This window comes from Seriola aureovittata, chromosome 19 (genome assembly GCF_021018895.1).
Source record: "Seriola aureovittata isolate HTS-2021-v1 ecotype China chromosome 19, ASM2101889v1, whole genome shotgun sequence".
Classification (NCBI taxonomy): Eukaryota; Metazoa; Chordata; class Actinopteri; order Carangiformes; family Carangidae; genus Seriola; species Seriola aureovittata.
The window spans coordinates 2,021,974-2,039,237 of NC_079382.1; the positions used below are offsets into that span (position 1 = coordinate 2,021,974).

General features: G+C 41.0%; 1 protein-coding gene across 5 annotated transcripts in view; it reads left to right on the forward strand.

Moving 5' to 3' along the window:
• adgrg6 (adhesion G protein-coupled receptor G6) overlaps positions 1 to 7,361 on the forward strand; it is a 103,918-nt gene extending 96,557 nt beyond the window's left edge. For 4 of the 5 annotated variants that reach the window (XM_056405132.1, XM_056405133.1, XM_056405135.1 and 1 more), the window contains one exon: positions 27 to 7,361. In XM_056405132.1, the coding sequence (XP_056261107.1) occupies positions 27 to 238 (212 nt within the window). In that variant the 3' untranslated portion in view covers positions 239 to 7,361. The remainder of the gene's footprint in view (positions 1 to 26) is intronic. The other variant, XM_056405134.1, reaches the window with a different exon arrangement.
• Positions 7,362 to 17,264: the final 9,903 nt, after the last annotated feature.

Sequence of the window (17,264 nt, forward strand, 5' to 3'; positions counted from 1 at the left end):
TATGTTTCTTTGCTCCCTGGATGCAGACAAATGTTACTCCAACCAGGCCAGCCCAAAGTGCATCTCCTCATCCTCATCCTCCTCAGAGGTGGAGCCCAACTCCTCTTCTTCCTCGTCCTCCATCCTTCCTGTCAGCCAGATGATTGATAAGGTGAAGGATTACTGCTCCACACGCTCCGACAACTTCTACAAAAACATCATCATGTCCGACAGCTTCGCCCACAGCACCAGGTTCTAGAAGTGTCCTCAGTGTTTCGGGGCGGACTTTCTGGAACCTTTACTCCCTATGTTTTGGAACTGTTCTAATTGTTCTAGAAAAGTCACATCATCTTTCTGACAGCTTCAGTGATAAAGGATGCTTCTATCAAAGGTTCCAATGTAAAGGGCGATAATGTCTTACCATGATGGACCTTCCCACAATATTATTTAAGGCTTCACTTTTGCTCTGAAACCACCACCCAATGCTCTAGAACCTTTTTGTGTTCCGGAACAACTCTTAAGAACTCTCCAGAAGCCTCAACCACAGTAACTCTCTCTGAGAGTCTCAGCCATTGAGAACCTTCTTTGTTCTGGAACCTCTTCAAGCATTCTAGAGCCTCAGCCAGAAAGGGTTTCACCATGACAGTCGCCCCTCCAACAATCTAGAACCCTCCAGTCTGAAAGACCCTGACCAACGTTCTAGAACCATTTTGGCCCTGTCGCTGCCATGGAACATGTTCTAGAACATTTGTTTCTTGAATCTCTGCATGCTTCCTGCCATCCTCTCTTGCCCCTGCTTTTAATTTTGAATTGTAATTATGTTTCATTGTTGGAAGACACAGCTGTTGTTAGAAGCCCCAATTTTAATTCAAAATTTATTTGGATTGATTAGCGAAAATTTAAAATTGGTTTCTGTATCTAGTCATCAAAATTCATGAGGCGCTGGTTTGGTTGGGTGACATAGTGCTTATTGGTTAGCAATGTTTTCCTCAGTACCAATGCAGCATTTACAGTATGTAGTATAAATGCATGAACAGTAGCTACATGAATCAACCCAGAGCCACCATTTTAATGCACTGTATTAGCACTGTATTAGCTTTCATGAAAATGCCTGCTAGTTAAGAAAAAAATTTCAAGAGACAGTCTGAGAACCAGGTCAAGATAATCACAGACTGAGTCATACATTATGCTTTGAAATCCCAGGGTCTCCTGGATGATAAAGGGCGTTTAAGGGCTTCAGGGTGGTCAGAGAACCTTGCTGCGATTCAACTCTATAATATCAAATTACAGAATCGGCTGACCTGGCTGCCAGACTGTGTAACTAAGAGGAAATGAAAAGGAGCAGCGGGTAGGAAAGGATAAACACAAGGTGGGAAGGCAGAGAAGAGAAAAAAAAAGTTCTGGTAGGCTGTTATGTTTTGGTGTTTTTTTAATACTGTGATGTTTGTTAAAACTGGCCGTTTGTGCATGTGTGTGTGGAGCCATATCCTATGTAAATATTGATATTCTATCTATTCTATGTGCCTTATTCTTTAGTGTTATAATGTGTCCGAGCGGTTGCTTTTGTTCATGCCTCCACGGGGTCCTGCAAGGGTCACCTTGACTGTACATACAAACCCATACATTCTCCAGCTCCCCATGGTGTGTAGGCACACACTCTGCTGTCGTTTTCACCTGTGTGAGAAAATAAGTCATGGAGACAGAAAGGGCAGAAATCACAGGATGGATGAAACAGAACAGAATATAATCAATCGGTTTGTCAATCGAGGTGCTTTTTGGAATAACTCCCAAACAAAATTGGAGATTATTTGAATTATTCCTTCACAGTTGGTATCTCTAACAATGTAAAAGCAACATATTGACGCACATTTTTAAAATTGTATTGGAAATATTCCAACTTGGAAAATGCCCTGAAGCTTTCAAATATCTCTTTCTCAGACCAATGTTCCGGACCAACCGGTGTTGTCAGATTGTAAGACATTTTTTAATGATTATAATATTTATCTCCTTCAGTTTGCACTTTTTCCTTAAAAGATTGAAAGTTTCTCTATGTGGCAAATTAGACAATCATGCTGTGATTCACTGATGATTGATGTCTTGTGGTTTGAGGATAAATGATAAAAACCAAGATAATGCAGTGAAGCTCAGCTCCTTGGGCACGTCAGCCAAAGTTTAGCAATGATAGAAGGTATCATTTGTGGCAACTGCTTGACTGTTCAAGGGAGGAAACTTATCACTTAAAAAAAAAAAAAAAAAATCATAATAGCTTTGTTTTTATGATAGCAAAGAGAATTCCCAGCAGGCCACTGTGCAGACGCCAGGATGATATTACCCCCACCTAAAGGGTTAGTTCACGCAATGTTTTCCCATTGGGTGTTTGGCTACACACATAGTTTTGGTTTTATCCTGCTGTGTCCTGCCACAACTCAAATACAATAGAGGTAAATAGAATTTCACTTGTGCTGCTTGAATGATCAAAAAAGGACATTTGAAAAACTCCAAATCAACATTTGATTGTGGATATTCTGCAGACTCTCAGCAGACATTTCACAAGCCCAGCTTTTTGGCTAGAAAATAGTCCCCAGTGGAGTCTGTTGACAGTGAGGTCTGTGGATTATCAAGAGTAATCAGGGTGTTGTTTCTGGAAAGACAGATTGCTGTTGAGTTTGTCAAGTGTCCTTATGCCTCTGCGCCTGCGACAGCCGTGAGCAGAGGCATCGTGTTTGGGTTGTCCATCAGTTCCATTCTCACGATGGCGATATCTCAGCAACGCCTTAAGGGAACCCCTTCAAATTTGGCACAAACATTCACTTGGAATCAGAGATGAACTGATTAGATTTTGGTGGTTAGAAGTCAAAGGTCACAGTGACCTCACAAAACACAGTTTTGGCCTTGTGTATGTGATATCTCAGGAACTCCTCAAGGGGATCCCTTCAAATTTGACCCAAACTTGGACTCAAGGATGAACTGATTAGAATTTGGTGTTCAGAGGTCAAGGTCACTGTGAGACACAAAACAATTTTTTTGCCATAACTCACAAATTCATATGCTAAATACACTATTTAACTCAAATGTCTAATAAATAAATAAAATAATAAAGTGATGACATTTTATATCCAAAAGAGCAAAGGTGAACTTCACTGTGACATCATAATGTTCTGTAAAAACACTTCTGGCCATTATTCAACGCTGTGACTCATGAAGGGGAGATTGTGAACATATTTCCTGCATCTTGACTGGTTGGCGGAGTCGTACAACCACCAGCTGGTATTTTTAGTTTATTTTTAATTATTTTAACAGAACAAGAGAAATTCCATTCAGGCCACCTGCACTGGGGATGTAGCAAGTATTTAAAGAAGAAAAACTGATTCGGGTGAACTGACCCTTTATTGAAACTGTATGTACAGTGTGGTCCAAAGTTATGAGCCCACTAGAAAGTGCCATTTCAATTCATTATTTATCAAAAATCATCTAATTTTCTCTGTCAAATGTTACAAAAGACTCAAAATGGGATACATATGGTATAGTTTACAACATTGATGCTACAGCAGTTTTACATTTAGCGTCTAGCTTAGCTTTTATCACCTCCGGCTCCTGTCAGCAAGCCTTAAAAACATAATTCAACTCAATATTTTGCTGATAAAAGAATCCTTCTCCATACATTTGAAGCTGCAGAGAATGGTGTGCCTCCTCTAGCTCTGCATGTAGCCCTCTCCTCACATATGCTCTCCAACTGCAGAACTGGAATCGATGTTTGAACAGTAATTTCCTCCCATTAGCTGTGACTGTTTGGCTGGAGCAGAACATTTAGTCAACAGTGAAGAAGCTTGGAAACAGACACTGTCTGTGCCTATTAAGGCTGCAGTTTGGCAGTTATCTCTTTCTAACTGAAGCAGGACAGTCTGTTCAGTCACACTCGTATCGTGGATACCATGAAATGTTTGGTTGTTATATCACTGAAACTGGCTCGGTGCACTGCTGTGGTCATTTTAGGGCTCTGCTTGGACTTTCATTTGAATGAAAAAGTTATGGTTTGTAAAAATCGCCTGACCAGTTTTAAACAGCCTCGTTAAAAAGTTTTACTTTAGCCTCAGTTTGATATATGGAATATTTTTCCAGCAATAATGAGAAGAGCTGTGGCTAACACTTTACTTTATGGGACTTGCTAACCATTTCTTTTAAGTTTCTTTTAAGTTTCTTGGAAAAAACATTTTAATTCGGTACCAACTACATTGAAAGTAGAGATAAAGTTCTTAGGCTATGTCTTTCATTTGGTTAGTTGAGATGAGTTGAGTTTGTAAGCAAGTGGTTGATTTCCAGAGAAACAACCTTGAAAAAAAACTTCAACTAAACCCAACAGTAATTCATAATTAATGTATTTATTTCTTTAAACTTTATTCTTCATTACCTGCTATACACTGTTTAAAGGACTAAATAAGTTTATTCTCATCCAGCGTATATTTGACATTAATTAATGGGCAGCGTACTAACTGAACACTGTCTGTATTTTACTCATAATTAGTACAATTATCCTTAATTCATTCATTTCCAAACAAAATCCAAACATTTTAGAACAGGAAAGTAATCATCATAATTCTTTTGAAGGGAAAGCACAATGTCTGGTTTTAGGTTTAACTTACTTCTGTGTTTTTGGCTGTGTTAATATTTGTAATTGAACCATGTGATTTTGCATCAGTTAAAAAAAAAAAACAAGATACTGGGAGTGCTTCTGTTTTATTCCATAAAGTGTACATTTCAGAGTTATTTTTGATAAATGATCAATTCAAATAGATCTTACTTGTGGACTGTTTGGATCCCGTGGCACTTTAACTCTCCTCTGCAAGATTATTGATGGAAATTCTGTGGCTCAACACTTGGTTGGTTTTATCATGCTGGGGCCATAAAAGAGAGCTGACTAATCACTTGTGTCAATCCGGGTTATTATCCGCTGGTGATTTGTCACCACCATAAAAAACGTTTAATGAATCCTTTTCGAAGTTGAAAAAAAAAAAAACACAGCATCCCTGCAATTCAATATAGTTTTTGTGTGTTTCGCTGAAAAGATTTCTGTTTAAAGGGAAGACTTGTTTTGTGAAACACTTGTAAAAATAATCTTTTCCTATTGTTCCTTTTTGTATTTTTTCACCCACTGTTGTCAAAAACAGTCGAACATGTTTTGCTCATTCTGAATTCTGCGTGTTTTTGTTGCTTTGTGATCTTCAGCGAAGCTTTAGAGCAAAGCTGACATGTTTACTGTGTGGTATATTTTTATTTATTTTCTGGATGTACAGTTTCTCTGCACCTGTAGCTGATTCCAGCCTCGCTTTCATTTACTTTCTTCTCTCCGGTTAAGCTGACAGTCATCTGTAGTGAGAGGTGAAACTTGGCAGACGAACACAGAGACCTGTCTGACATTTTTTTAAGCATTCAGGCGTGAGGATTAGACTCTGGATCTTTGGACTTCGTCTCGTCAACTGTTGGCTCACCAGACTTCCACTGTCCACGCGGAGCCAACAGTGTTCAACACCAAAGCATGACTGTGTAGTGAGGCACGCACTGTACCGACCGTCAGGCACCCTGGCCCACGTTTCTCTTTTCTTTTGCCCAGAGTGGTGGAAGAATGCATTATTCAGCCCTCTGAAACAAACCCCCAGAGACAGTAAAAGAAGAGATGAAGCCCCCTTGGCAGCCCCAGTGGCATAGCTCAGTTCTTCTTTGAGTCACTGGCCTGGGTTCAGCCTGAGGGTAGAAAAGATAGTTCCCTCTTTTTTTGTCCCTGGCTTGAAAACGTAGCCAATGGCTGCCATAAATACAGTACTGAATGAAGGAAAAGGGAGGATTAAGTCACTTAAATCAAAAGGACCGTTGTCATTGTGGTGATTTTATGTCCAGTGTCAAACATCCCGACCCTGGGGCTGCCATCACTGAAGGGACAAGCTCTATGAAACACAGCCTGAACAGGAAACAGTTTTTCGTGATGAGATGATCACCACACAGAGGGAAATGAGACTTTAGGGAACTGATGAGAACTGAACTTTTAGGATCTATAGAATAGTTGTATAACTCCTCTCTTGTTATTTGTGCCTGAATCCCACAGGTCTCTGGCAGCTCAACAGACACTAACATCACAGTCACCGCTCACTCGGATCTGCAAACAGATATCAGCTTAAATTAAACTACTTTGTCTGTTTCTGGTTAAAAAAGCTGAGTGCATGTGGCCCTTGAGGTCAGACCTCTGTAATAAACCTGTACAATGTCACAGTGACAACGCTGCACTTCCACGAACCCCACGGTTACAGAGCGTGTCCTAAAATCACAAATCATAACAAGAGTGTATTTATGACAGCATGGTTTTCAAACCCTGATTACATTGAATGAATTGTCCTCTAACCCTAAAAATATCTGTCTGTCTCTCTTTTGTTTTCCTCTTACATGTCATATGTACAGTTCCAATTAATTTAAATATTTCTCTAGTAACTCTGAACTATGTCTAGTTGATGAATATTGTACCAAATGCAGATGTTTCCGATGACGATTGTAATTGATCTTGGCTTTCATTGTTGTTTGGTATTTGTATTATTATAATAATGATTATTATTATTGTTATTATTATTATTGTTATGTAAACACTTTTCTGCACCAAGCAATGTTGTTGTTGTGGTATGGTTTGTCAGTGATGTTCTTATCTGGAAGGTTACGTCAGCATCTCAACATTAAAGGGAACTAAATGTTGTGAAATGTGCACACAGAGGTTGATTTAAGCTTCAATGAAGGCGGTGATCGCTGGCTTGTTGTCCGACAATATTTGCTCAGATTAGAAGTGTGTTTCAGAGTCCTAGACACTTTTTTCCAGACAGGCCAGTCAACCAGAAATGAAGACACTGTGGTCTACTGCATCAAACACAGAGTTTAAAGGTCCCATATTTGTGTTTTATATGTATGTACTGTTGATCCATAAGAAGATATATTTGTGGAACCAAAAACCATCTCCATCACCATATTACATCTCTTTTCTCAAGCTTCTCTCTGGTGCTCTAGTAACAACAGGTCGGTGAGCCAATCAGAAGAGAGGAGGCTCTGAGCCTCTCTTCTGATTGGCTGACTGTTTTCTGAGTGATCCAATAAAATATAGCAGATTTCAGGTAAACACTCAGCGAAACCAAATCCTGCAAGGTTGGATGGTGGGTCCAGGTGGGTGGGGCTTGGGCCATGGCTGAGGGGGGGTGACTGCTTTGTTGTGACATCACAAAGTTACAAAAGTCCTGAAGACTTGTTTTAAGGCTCAGTTTCTGAATACAGGCTGTGTGCATTTCATTATTTAAGTATTAATATAAACCCTAGACCTGCTTTATGATAATAAAAAAAAATCTCAATTAAAAATACCACCATTAAAAGTGTTTTTTTTTTAAGTTTTGCAATTGCTGTATAGTCAGCGTTAGCATTAACAGCTGTTTACTTACCAGTCTAGAAGAAATATTGAGAGTCCAGCATCAAACTTCATCCCTTAACTCATCAACAGCTGTCTCCAAAAGTGGAAAGCAACACCAACGTTCTTTTCATCTTTTCTTCTACTGGAGTTGGAACGCTAACCAGTCCCGGCCTATCTCGTCACTTTCCGATAGCCACTCCTCCTACCTGCCCTGATGACGTAGCATTGCTAAAGGACATATCATAATTTCTTGTATAATAAAGATAACGATCACCGCAGCTCTTGTCAAGCAACACTCACCACCACCCGCTCCTTGGCGGCACAAAAAAACGTAGAAATAGCCCCTTTAAGTCAAGTAAAATTAGGGCAGATGCTTCGACAGTATCAGCAGCAAGGTGATAGCTATACTTACTATAATCAGTAGGAGGCTGACATGGAAATGGTTTCACACTCAGCTTCTTCTTTTCACTGTTTTTATAACATAATGTGAATAGCACACTAACCTCTGGTCCTAAAGGCCATCACACATCACTTTGTATCAACGCCTCACCCTGGACGTGACCTGCCTCACAGACAGAAGAAATACTCCGTGTGCTGCACAGTAGCTGTGATGTTTTCATGAATGTGACAGAACTGCTGATTTCCTGCAGAGCTGATCCACACTGACAATGGGAAACAGAACAGCAATACTACTGTACTGCCAACACAACAACCCCCCATATATGGCACCAGTGCGTGTTGCCCTGAATGCTTTTTTACTAGTTTTCCACCTGTGAAATCATCCAGTGTTGCACGCTCCCGACCAGAGCATAAAAATTTAATAAGATTATTAGAATGTGTTGTTTACAGTCGATGCACGAAATGTACATAGATGTTAGCAACATACCCACGGAGTGAGTGTGTGTGCAGACTGTGTTTACATTATTATAGCAACAGCCCAGACTCAGAAAATCCAACTTTTTGTTGTTTTTCTTTTTCCTGAAACTTGTTTTCTCCCTGAAGTGGATTCATATTTCTACAAGAACAGCCTCTTGCCCAGTTGTGCTGGCTGTGCAGCATAAATGGGAACTGCTCCCCTACAGTAGGTGAATATAGTACTATGTGTAGTGTTGGTGACGCAGCCCCAGGCCTGACTCCTCCTCCTCCATCCAGCTCCCTCATCGGGGCCAGGTTATATAAGGCACCTGTTGGCCTGTGGTCACCCTCTTTGGTTCCTATCCTTGTTGGGGCTGGTGGTGTTTGGTGATAGGAGCTCATTGAGTTTGCCTTTGATACCGCTTTACTCAGTCAATGGCTCCGTTTTAGCTTTGATCTGAACACTGCTGCTTAATGCTCTGTACCAGAGATGGTGAGTAGGGTCACAATGTATTTTTATGCAGCACAGTGAGCCTGGCTAATTCTCCCTTGTAGGTTAACCTGCTGCTGTGTCGTCACTATAGCTTTTGCTTTACTTGGCCTCATGATTTATTTTGCTAGCGTTGTTATTGTCGTTCTTTTGCTTTTATGTTTTTATTTTGTTTGTAATTTTGCGATTGTTTTATTTATTTATTTATTTTTTTGCATTATCCCTTTTCTTTCAGTGCCATAGTGCTGGGAGGCCAGGGACACAAATGTGCTGTAGGTGAGTGAGCGGCAGCACCCATAGGCGCTCGTCATTATAGTCCCACAAGTGGCCTCAGCTCAGGTTCCCAAGTTTTGTTGAGTTTATGTTGGGCTGCCATTTTAACATTCATATACAGTTTTAAGACTTTGTACTACGACCTTTTCTTACGGTATAAATGTTATTGTTTTTTATTTTCTTACCTGCTTAGGGACCACGGATGTAAATTAGCATTTTTGCTACAATCCAGCATGTTTACATTGTGTAACATGCATTGTCCCACCAAATTAACAAACAAACAGTATTTTATTTACTCATTTTCATTTGACTGCTAATTTTCCTTCCCTCAGCAGCCTGATCCTGCTATTTAATTACTTTGGATTATCAAAATAAAACATTGGGTGATTGCAAAACCACATTTGTCCTGTGTCAGTACGAGTCTGTGTGCCTTGAATCAATTTTCCAAATGATATTCAAGGTTGTTGAGAGCATTTCCTGGGGTGCAATTCCCCAGGTGGGAATAAATATGCCTTCGGGAGAGTTTAGGCTGAATATAGGGTTCAGGCTTCTGTTTCTGCAAAGCAGTTCATCTTTTTTTTTTCCCAGCCTGGTTGTGACACTGGAGCCAATCCTCAGTTTGACCTCCAGGATAGAGCCCCACCTTTCTGTCTACCTCAACACCATCTGCGGTTAAATAAATGTTGTGATTGGCTATCTATCCCTTTAGCATGTGGTAAAGTAGTTAATCCAGAGTGCAATCTGTGAGGACTCTGTCACTGCATCTGCCAGAGGTCAGAGGAGAGAAACCAGAGCAGCTCCCAGATCGTTTATCACACAGCGTATGGAGATGAGTGGTTTTTACAGACACATACATTAAGTCTGTGCACACATACACACACAGGGTATACGCAAACATTCCTCTGGTTCCATTGGTTCCACTCTCTTGACTCCTGAAATTGATTTTAATGCCACAGTATCTGGATAAAATCTGTGGTTTGGAAGTGGAGGAGTTGATTGGAGCAGTTGTGTTTGAGGTCAGAGAGGCTGCTGCTGGGGGATTTTCAGGGGGGTCCGGAGCTGAAACAAAACCCTTTAAGGAAAAGAGGTGAGACTCAACTACAACACTTCAGTGTGGGGTCGCAGAGTCAGATTTTGTTACACTTTGGGGACATTTCAACCCAGTCATATTACAACTCACATTCCTTGAGGCACCGGCCGAGGATGTTCAACTAACTGCAAACATCATTTTTATGTCACTGTTTCACATGAAGCATTTTGAGCTCTGCTGACAGTAGAATCAATAAAACTGTTACAGTCAATCAGCGCACTGTTTTACTGTGTGTTTAGAAATTTGATATGACTAAGCTGTGGAAAAAAGAGAAGCTTACCATTGCCAAACCTGCGGCCCATCGATCATGATTATTATTCATTTGGTTCAAGCTGACAGACCTGACAACCGAGCTGTTACGGCCGTTATATCAGATTACTGTGGTTTGGCAACAACAAAACTCTGAAATTCCCTCATTTATCTTCCCATGAAACCAATAAAAATAAATGAGTGCAATTAACGTGACTGACTGACGAGACGATTTGTACTGTCACCCTCAACCTGGACCGTGGTTCTTACTTTCTGGATCTGAGTTCTCTGAAGATCTGACAGAGGAACAAACCTGCCGTACTCCTTTTGACGCTCATCGTTTTTCACTTTCATGAGTTCCTCTATTTAGACTACAGGTATATGACATATTCCTCCGACAATGACGACACAGAGCAGTTAAAGACAAATGCCAGCTGATTGAGTTATGTTGCTTTCATCAGAAACTGACTTTGCCTGAGAGGAGATTGTTGGGGGTATAAATACACTGACAACCTTCGGGACACACTCAATTTTCTCAAACGGAAACAGGAAATTCGAGTATTGTAATAAAATAGCCAAATACAAATCATCGACAAAGATGTAGGTAGTGACACAGCACTCATTACTTTCATGAAATAACAAGCTTGTGGAATGTAAATTATTAATTGAATAAAGAAAAACATCACTCCCAGGGTTCTTTGGCTGCATTTCTTTCTTTTTTCCTTTGCCATCTTAATCTCATTAGATCCTTGTTTTTTTTTCCATAGTTCCTGAATGGAACACATGCAATCAAGCCAAATAAAAAAAATATGCCATTTTCTCAGGTACACAACAGCACGTTCGTTTCAAAATACAGTGTCACCTCTAATTTCATCATGTGTGCATAAAAATAGAATCTGTCAAATGTCTGTTTGAAGTGAGTCAACTAATGATTTATCCTGCGGAAATAAACGCACAGAACTCCCCGGTACGTGGCATTTCATCCATCTTGGGCTCAAAGCGGTGCTGCACTACTCCGGGAGTGTCAGACTCAGTGTTGAAGGGATTTATAACCCATTCCCACTTGAGGCAAATTGGTTTGGAGTGATGAACCCTCCACGCAAATGTGCCAACGGAGTGAGGGTGGGTAGGAGGAGGGTGTAGGGGTGGGATGGAATCGGGCCTGTGTTTTCTTAATTCTCCTTTCCTCACTTCTTTTCCTTGCGCCTCTCCTTTAGGTTTTACATGACCACCCCCCACCACACCTCCCATTCCCCAATCAACCCCTCAGTGTAGACTTAGTTCAATATACATCTGAGCTCTGAACACAGTCTGAAATGCCTGAATCGGGGCTGCCAGAAGAACTAAAATCAGACTGTAGGCCTATACACTTCCAATTACTGAAATTATGGTTTACTGAACAGGTTTTGGCTGTTTGTGCGACACAGACCTCCACCACCATCAGTGGGTTTCAGCCATTTCCGACAACAGTGTCTCTGGTTTGAAAAAGTTGGGGAACCACTGGTTTCTACTGTCAGAAACTCAGAGTGATTGCTGACAAGGAAAAATGGTCTCATGGTAACAAACACACACAGCGTATCTGCTCCTCAGTCATCCTGGGACACGACTATAATTGTGGTTAACTGCTTCGTGATCAACAGTATTTTGGAACCGAAGCCCCCCCAATCAATCACTTCCTGTCTCTCTCCATCTCTGTTGACCTGTCGCCCTCTGTATCTCTCGAGTCTCCCTTTCTCCCACTGTTCCTACCTACCTACTAAATCTCCGCTCTACCTCTTCTCTTTCCGGCTCAGGGAATGATCGGCACTCAAGATACATTTTTTGGTGTATGAATCTTGTTTTCTAATCAAACCCCTGTGAATTATGGGAAGGAGAATAGTTTGTAATACACTCTCACTCCGTCAAGGGAATTCTCCTTTTCCTTTGAGAAGAGAAACTTCAAAAATGAAAAATAAAACCAAAAAGTCTAAGTGAGCTGCAGGGCTGTGGCCTGGTTGGATATAGTCTACATTTGTCAAGACTTGATGTCACTTGTATGATTAGAGGATTATTTCTTCAGGAAACTAGAATGTTTCAGTTGATTTTTTATTGATGCGTCATGTGTTTTTGTCGGTTTGAAGCTGTGTTACATTAGAAGAATCTGCATCATGAAAATACCAGGCTGAAAATGAGACTAACTTCATCCCTGCATGAGATTTAATTTAATATTTTTCAGACGGTTCTTAATCATTCAGTTGTCTTAGTTTTTTTTTTTAAACGGGTGAAACAGCGCCCCCCTAGATTGTAACGGCTGGTTAAATGTCAGTCCGTGTGGTCAAAGGTGGTAATACAGCCACAAAGAAGTGTAGTGAAGGGGAGGCCAGGTGAAGGTGCCGTGCCTTGATTAATAATAAAACAATATGTGTCGCAGTCATGGCGCGGTGAAACCGACTGCTCGCAGAAGTGAAGTGAAGTGAAGTGAAGCGAAGTGAAGCGAAGCGAAGTTCAGTCTTCTCTAACCTCAAATAATCAAGTAGCAACAACGTTTTAAACCAACAACCAGGTAGTATTAACGGCCATGTTAATGCTAATTAGCTAGCTGTGTTGGGGAAGCCATCGGAAGCCATGTTTCCTGGCAGTAATGAAGCGAGGACATGAGGAGCTGGTCCACAACCTTCACAGCAACAAGTGCAGTGGGATTCACAAGGATATGTACACTTCACCTCCATGAAGACGTCAGTTGATGTGAGTTGGACATACTTTTGTCTCTCTGTCTGTCTGCCTGTGTCTTATCATGCTGGTTTGTGTGTATTTAACTACTTGGTGTGTAGTTGTGGAGGTTATATTATGTGTTGTAAGTCGTAGCTTGGACACTGATGCTGTTGTCCAATGAGAGCTCTGAATGATCATACATTTCTCCTCTATTGCTTTTACTGTTGGTTCAATCAACTGCAGACTGAGTCATAAGTCTGCACAGGCCCATCCTTTGTATATGCTGCGTTGTAATGAGTTATGACTAATTAATTTCATGGCACAGAGACTGATTTAGTGGAGCATATTAGTCAGTGTGTAAGTCACATGCACTAATTCTGTCTGATATAAACGTAAACCTTGATATATGTGAAGTGAATGCTTGTTTTTACTTGTCAACCCTTTTGATATCTTTGTTATGATTTGTATTTGATTATGAAGTTACTGTATATAGTTTGTTTGCTAAGAAGATACAGAAATGTGTAAGCATGTATCTATATGATCAGGGCTTAAATACTGAGTTCATAAGTTCAAATCCTTAAAGTTTAAAGAAAAAGATAATGGAGGAAAAAATTGTTGCAATATTAGGGTCAGTCCCAGAAAAAGAATTAAATGAAACACTTTTTTCTGCTCATTATACATCCAATATTTGTTTTTAAAAAAAAAAAAAATCTTCCATAAAACATGTTTATTGGTTGATAAAATACCCAGATTATCTAAATGCTGATGCTAATGAATTTTTACTATCTGCCTTTGCTCTAATGTATGGAGTCATTAAAAATGTAAAGATGTTGGTTTGGTAGTTTGCCCAATAAGCGGGGGTGGAAATAACGAGTTACATTTACAAAAAAAGTTGTTTTATGTACTGGTATTCAAATCTTATTTACAGAGTGAAAATGAAATTCTGGTTATATTTTACGATGACAATGAACGAACAGTTGTATGAGTAGTTGTATGACTTTTCTTTTTTGCTGGTTAATTCTGCCGTTCATTTTATAGGAAGTGAAAGCTGTTTGATTTATGTAGCTTCATATTGCTGCATAAAGTCAATGGATACATGTTTTAATTATCACTTGTATGCACAGGCTGCAAAATGTGGAATTTATTGGTTGCTTTTAATGCAGCTCTATCTTGTCCTTCCTGCCGTTCCCAGCGTGTGATTAGCTTGGTAGTTTGGTTTTTATATCTTTTATACAGCAATAAGGTTCTCGGCAACTAATCAAAGAAATAAGTAATAAGATAAACGCAACGTCTGGCATTGTGTTTTGGTTGTTTGAATCTGTTTGTAAGCAGTCTAAGGTTGGGGACGGCAGTGCTCTCGCTCCCCGTTCCCAAAACGAGGTAGGGTGTACCTTGTTTCTGCTCAGACCGCAGTCAGACAGCGTTTCAGCTGGGTCTGACTTGGTGGCATCGGTTATTAATGGTAACTTTTACTGGCTTAGGTGGTGCTTTCATCTATGCTCCCAGTGTACATACAGTATCCTCTACTCGTGTATCCACGAGTTACCACCATGTTGACACCCCATTATTATTAGTGTATGTCTTGCATGGCCCCTCTTCAGCCAGATGATGGCCCCGATCGTTGCCCCTCTTGTCTCGGCCTCTCAGAGCCCCTTTGCATGAATTTCAGCTTCATGCCCCAGGCGTTACGGACCACCAGGCTGGCTGGGGGGAGCAGTCGCCCGGTGAGGAGAGTCTCCCCTCCGCAGAACAGTTGCTTCCAGCTCAGCCTACTGGTCGAAGCTGCCCCCTCCGGGAAGAGGGCTAAGACTGAGAAGGGTAGGCTCTCTTCTCAGGTGGAGCAGCTATAATTGGAGCTGGCTCAGATGAAGTCTCTTCTCCTGACCCTCCGTCCTAAGTGTTCACACAGAGGATGCGGAGACACCTACTCCTGAATTGTTCCCTGAGGAAGATGTTGTCTCAGTAGCGGCATCGGCCACCCTCTTCCATGATAATGATGTGGAGGGTGCATCCCGAGTTGATCCGCCATCAGGTGAAGGGGAGAAGCCGGGGTTGCTATGCCCAGTGAGGGCCCTTAGAGCTTATGTTGGTGCTACTGCAAGCGTACGGCAGTCCGAGCAGCTATTTGTTTGTTATGATGGCCCCAGACAGTTTCACTCTACCAGGAGTGTCTCAACGTCATGGCCAGCCCAGAGGGGAGTGCCCCTAGAGGACATATGTGCTGCTGCCTCGTGGGCTTCACTGAGCACATTCTCGTTCTACCAGGTGAATGTCGCCACCCCACAGCTGCTTTTTGATTTATATAGATAGTTTCTGTAACTAAAAAAGAAGGAATTCAGGACGTAGTGTAAAAAAAATGTGAACAGTACCCAGGTCTATTGATAGCTCTGTCATCACTCAGCATGACGCTGACTTGAGTGAAGACTTGGTTTGAGGTTTTGGTCACATTTTTCCTCCACTGCAGTCAGAGTTGGTTGTTCGTGAGCGACATACTTGCGACGTGTTTTGCGGTTGTACTTTAAAACCAAAATGTTCCAATATTAATTCAAATTGTAATGAAGAACATTCAGTAAAAGTCTGATGGTGATTGGTGGTAAGAACTGTGGTGAGGTTTACACTGCCTGCTTTAAATTCATGTTTCATCTTTATTGCCCAGTTGAAAACATTTTTCTGTTATCATTTATTTTTACCTTTAGCTTCTTATCCACTCTCGTAGCAGATGAGAGGAAGGCAGGTAAAGACGGTTTAGTATTAGGAAGCATGCTGAACTCCTTCCAGCATGTGGACCATGTAGGCGATATATACATAGGCCTATATGTGTGTATGTATTGGCTATCAGACTACAATACATACTGTACATAATAAGTTCCAGGACTCCTGTTAATCCAGAACAGCAACATAAATCACACTCTCACTTCCCGTCTGCTGCTTTCCCCTCAAATCACCTCGTCTTCTCTCTTTTCCTATCAACACGTAACTTTCACTCTCATCTCCTTCTCCTCTCATGTTTGGTTTGCTAGAAACAAAGATCCGAGCTGCAGATGAAAAACAGGCACAGACAGCTGCCGAGCGGCTGAGAACAATACACTAAATTTTCTGTTTTCAATTCAGAGTTCAAAACAGCAAACCAAGCTGCCTTCTCTCTCCTAATTATACAGGGATAAAGGGACGTGGGTGGAGGGGGGATGAGGTTGACCAAACATCAGACCTCATAAACCGTATATATACTGTTGATGTAAAGTGCGGTCGGAAGGAAGGGGAGACAGAGGGAGGGTGGGCAAGGGCATGATTACATATAGAGTCCATTTGAGTACAGTGAGTCCATTCCTGAGCTTGAATGAAACTGAATGCATGAGAGTGTCTTTTTTTCTGCATTGCAACGTAGGACAGGAGAGGAAGAGAAGAGGGACAAGTGGAAGGGAAAGAGGTGAAAAGTTAGGAAATGGATACAGAGACTTGAGATGAATAAACAGTTAAATAGACTGATTAATAAATTAAAGTTTTTAGCAGATTTAATGGTTAATTTAAAGCTGCTTTAGTTGATATTTTCATTAGAAATTAAGATATTTGTCAAGTCAAACGCGAATGTGGGCTTGAAGTAGTGCTGCAATCATTTTCATTCTTGATCAACCTGCAGATTATGCAGAGAGTCCATGGGACTGCTCGGAATCACTTCAGACCAGCATTGGTAGCTTTCTGGAGCAAACCAAGGGTGACAACGAGGAGTCACGACTCTCGTCTCGTAAAGCAGTTTGTGTAGCTGCTGCAGCTCCGGGCGGCCGGCTGCCTCTTGTTGTCTTGCTATAAATTTAACTGAACGGAACATGAGAAATGGGAGGCACCTGAATGTCATAGCAAAGGGCCTGAATACTTATTTCAACTTTTTCTTTTTAAAGCATTTGCAAAAATTCTCTTTTAGTGAATATAAATAGTATAAATATACATATAAAAATATAAATTCAAATTACCATGCAAGGCTCTGTATCTGAATTTTTCTGAAGAGCAGGGTGAGAGGGGTCAAACATTACCCACTGTCCTTCTGACAGGAGGTGTAACTGCCTGTGAGGCAGGGGAGTTGAGGTCATTTTTCTTTATAGACTTGGTTATGTGTTTTCTCCAACCATACATACATTGCGTTAGAGCGAAACGCTAGATAAGCAAGTAAAATGCTTTACTGGGATCGTGGTTGCCATATGAGTTCACTTAAC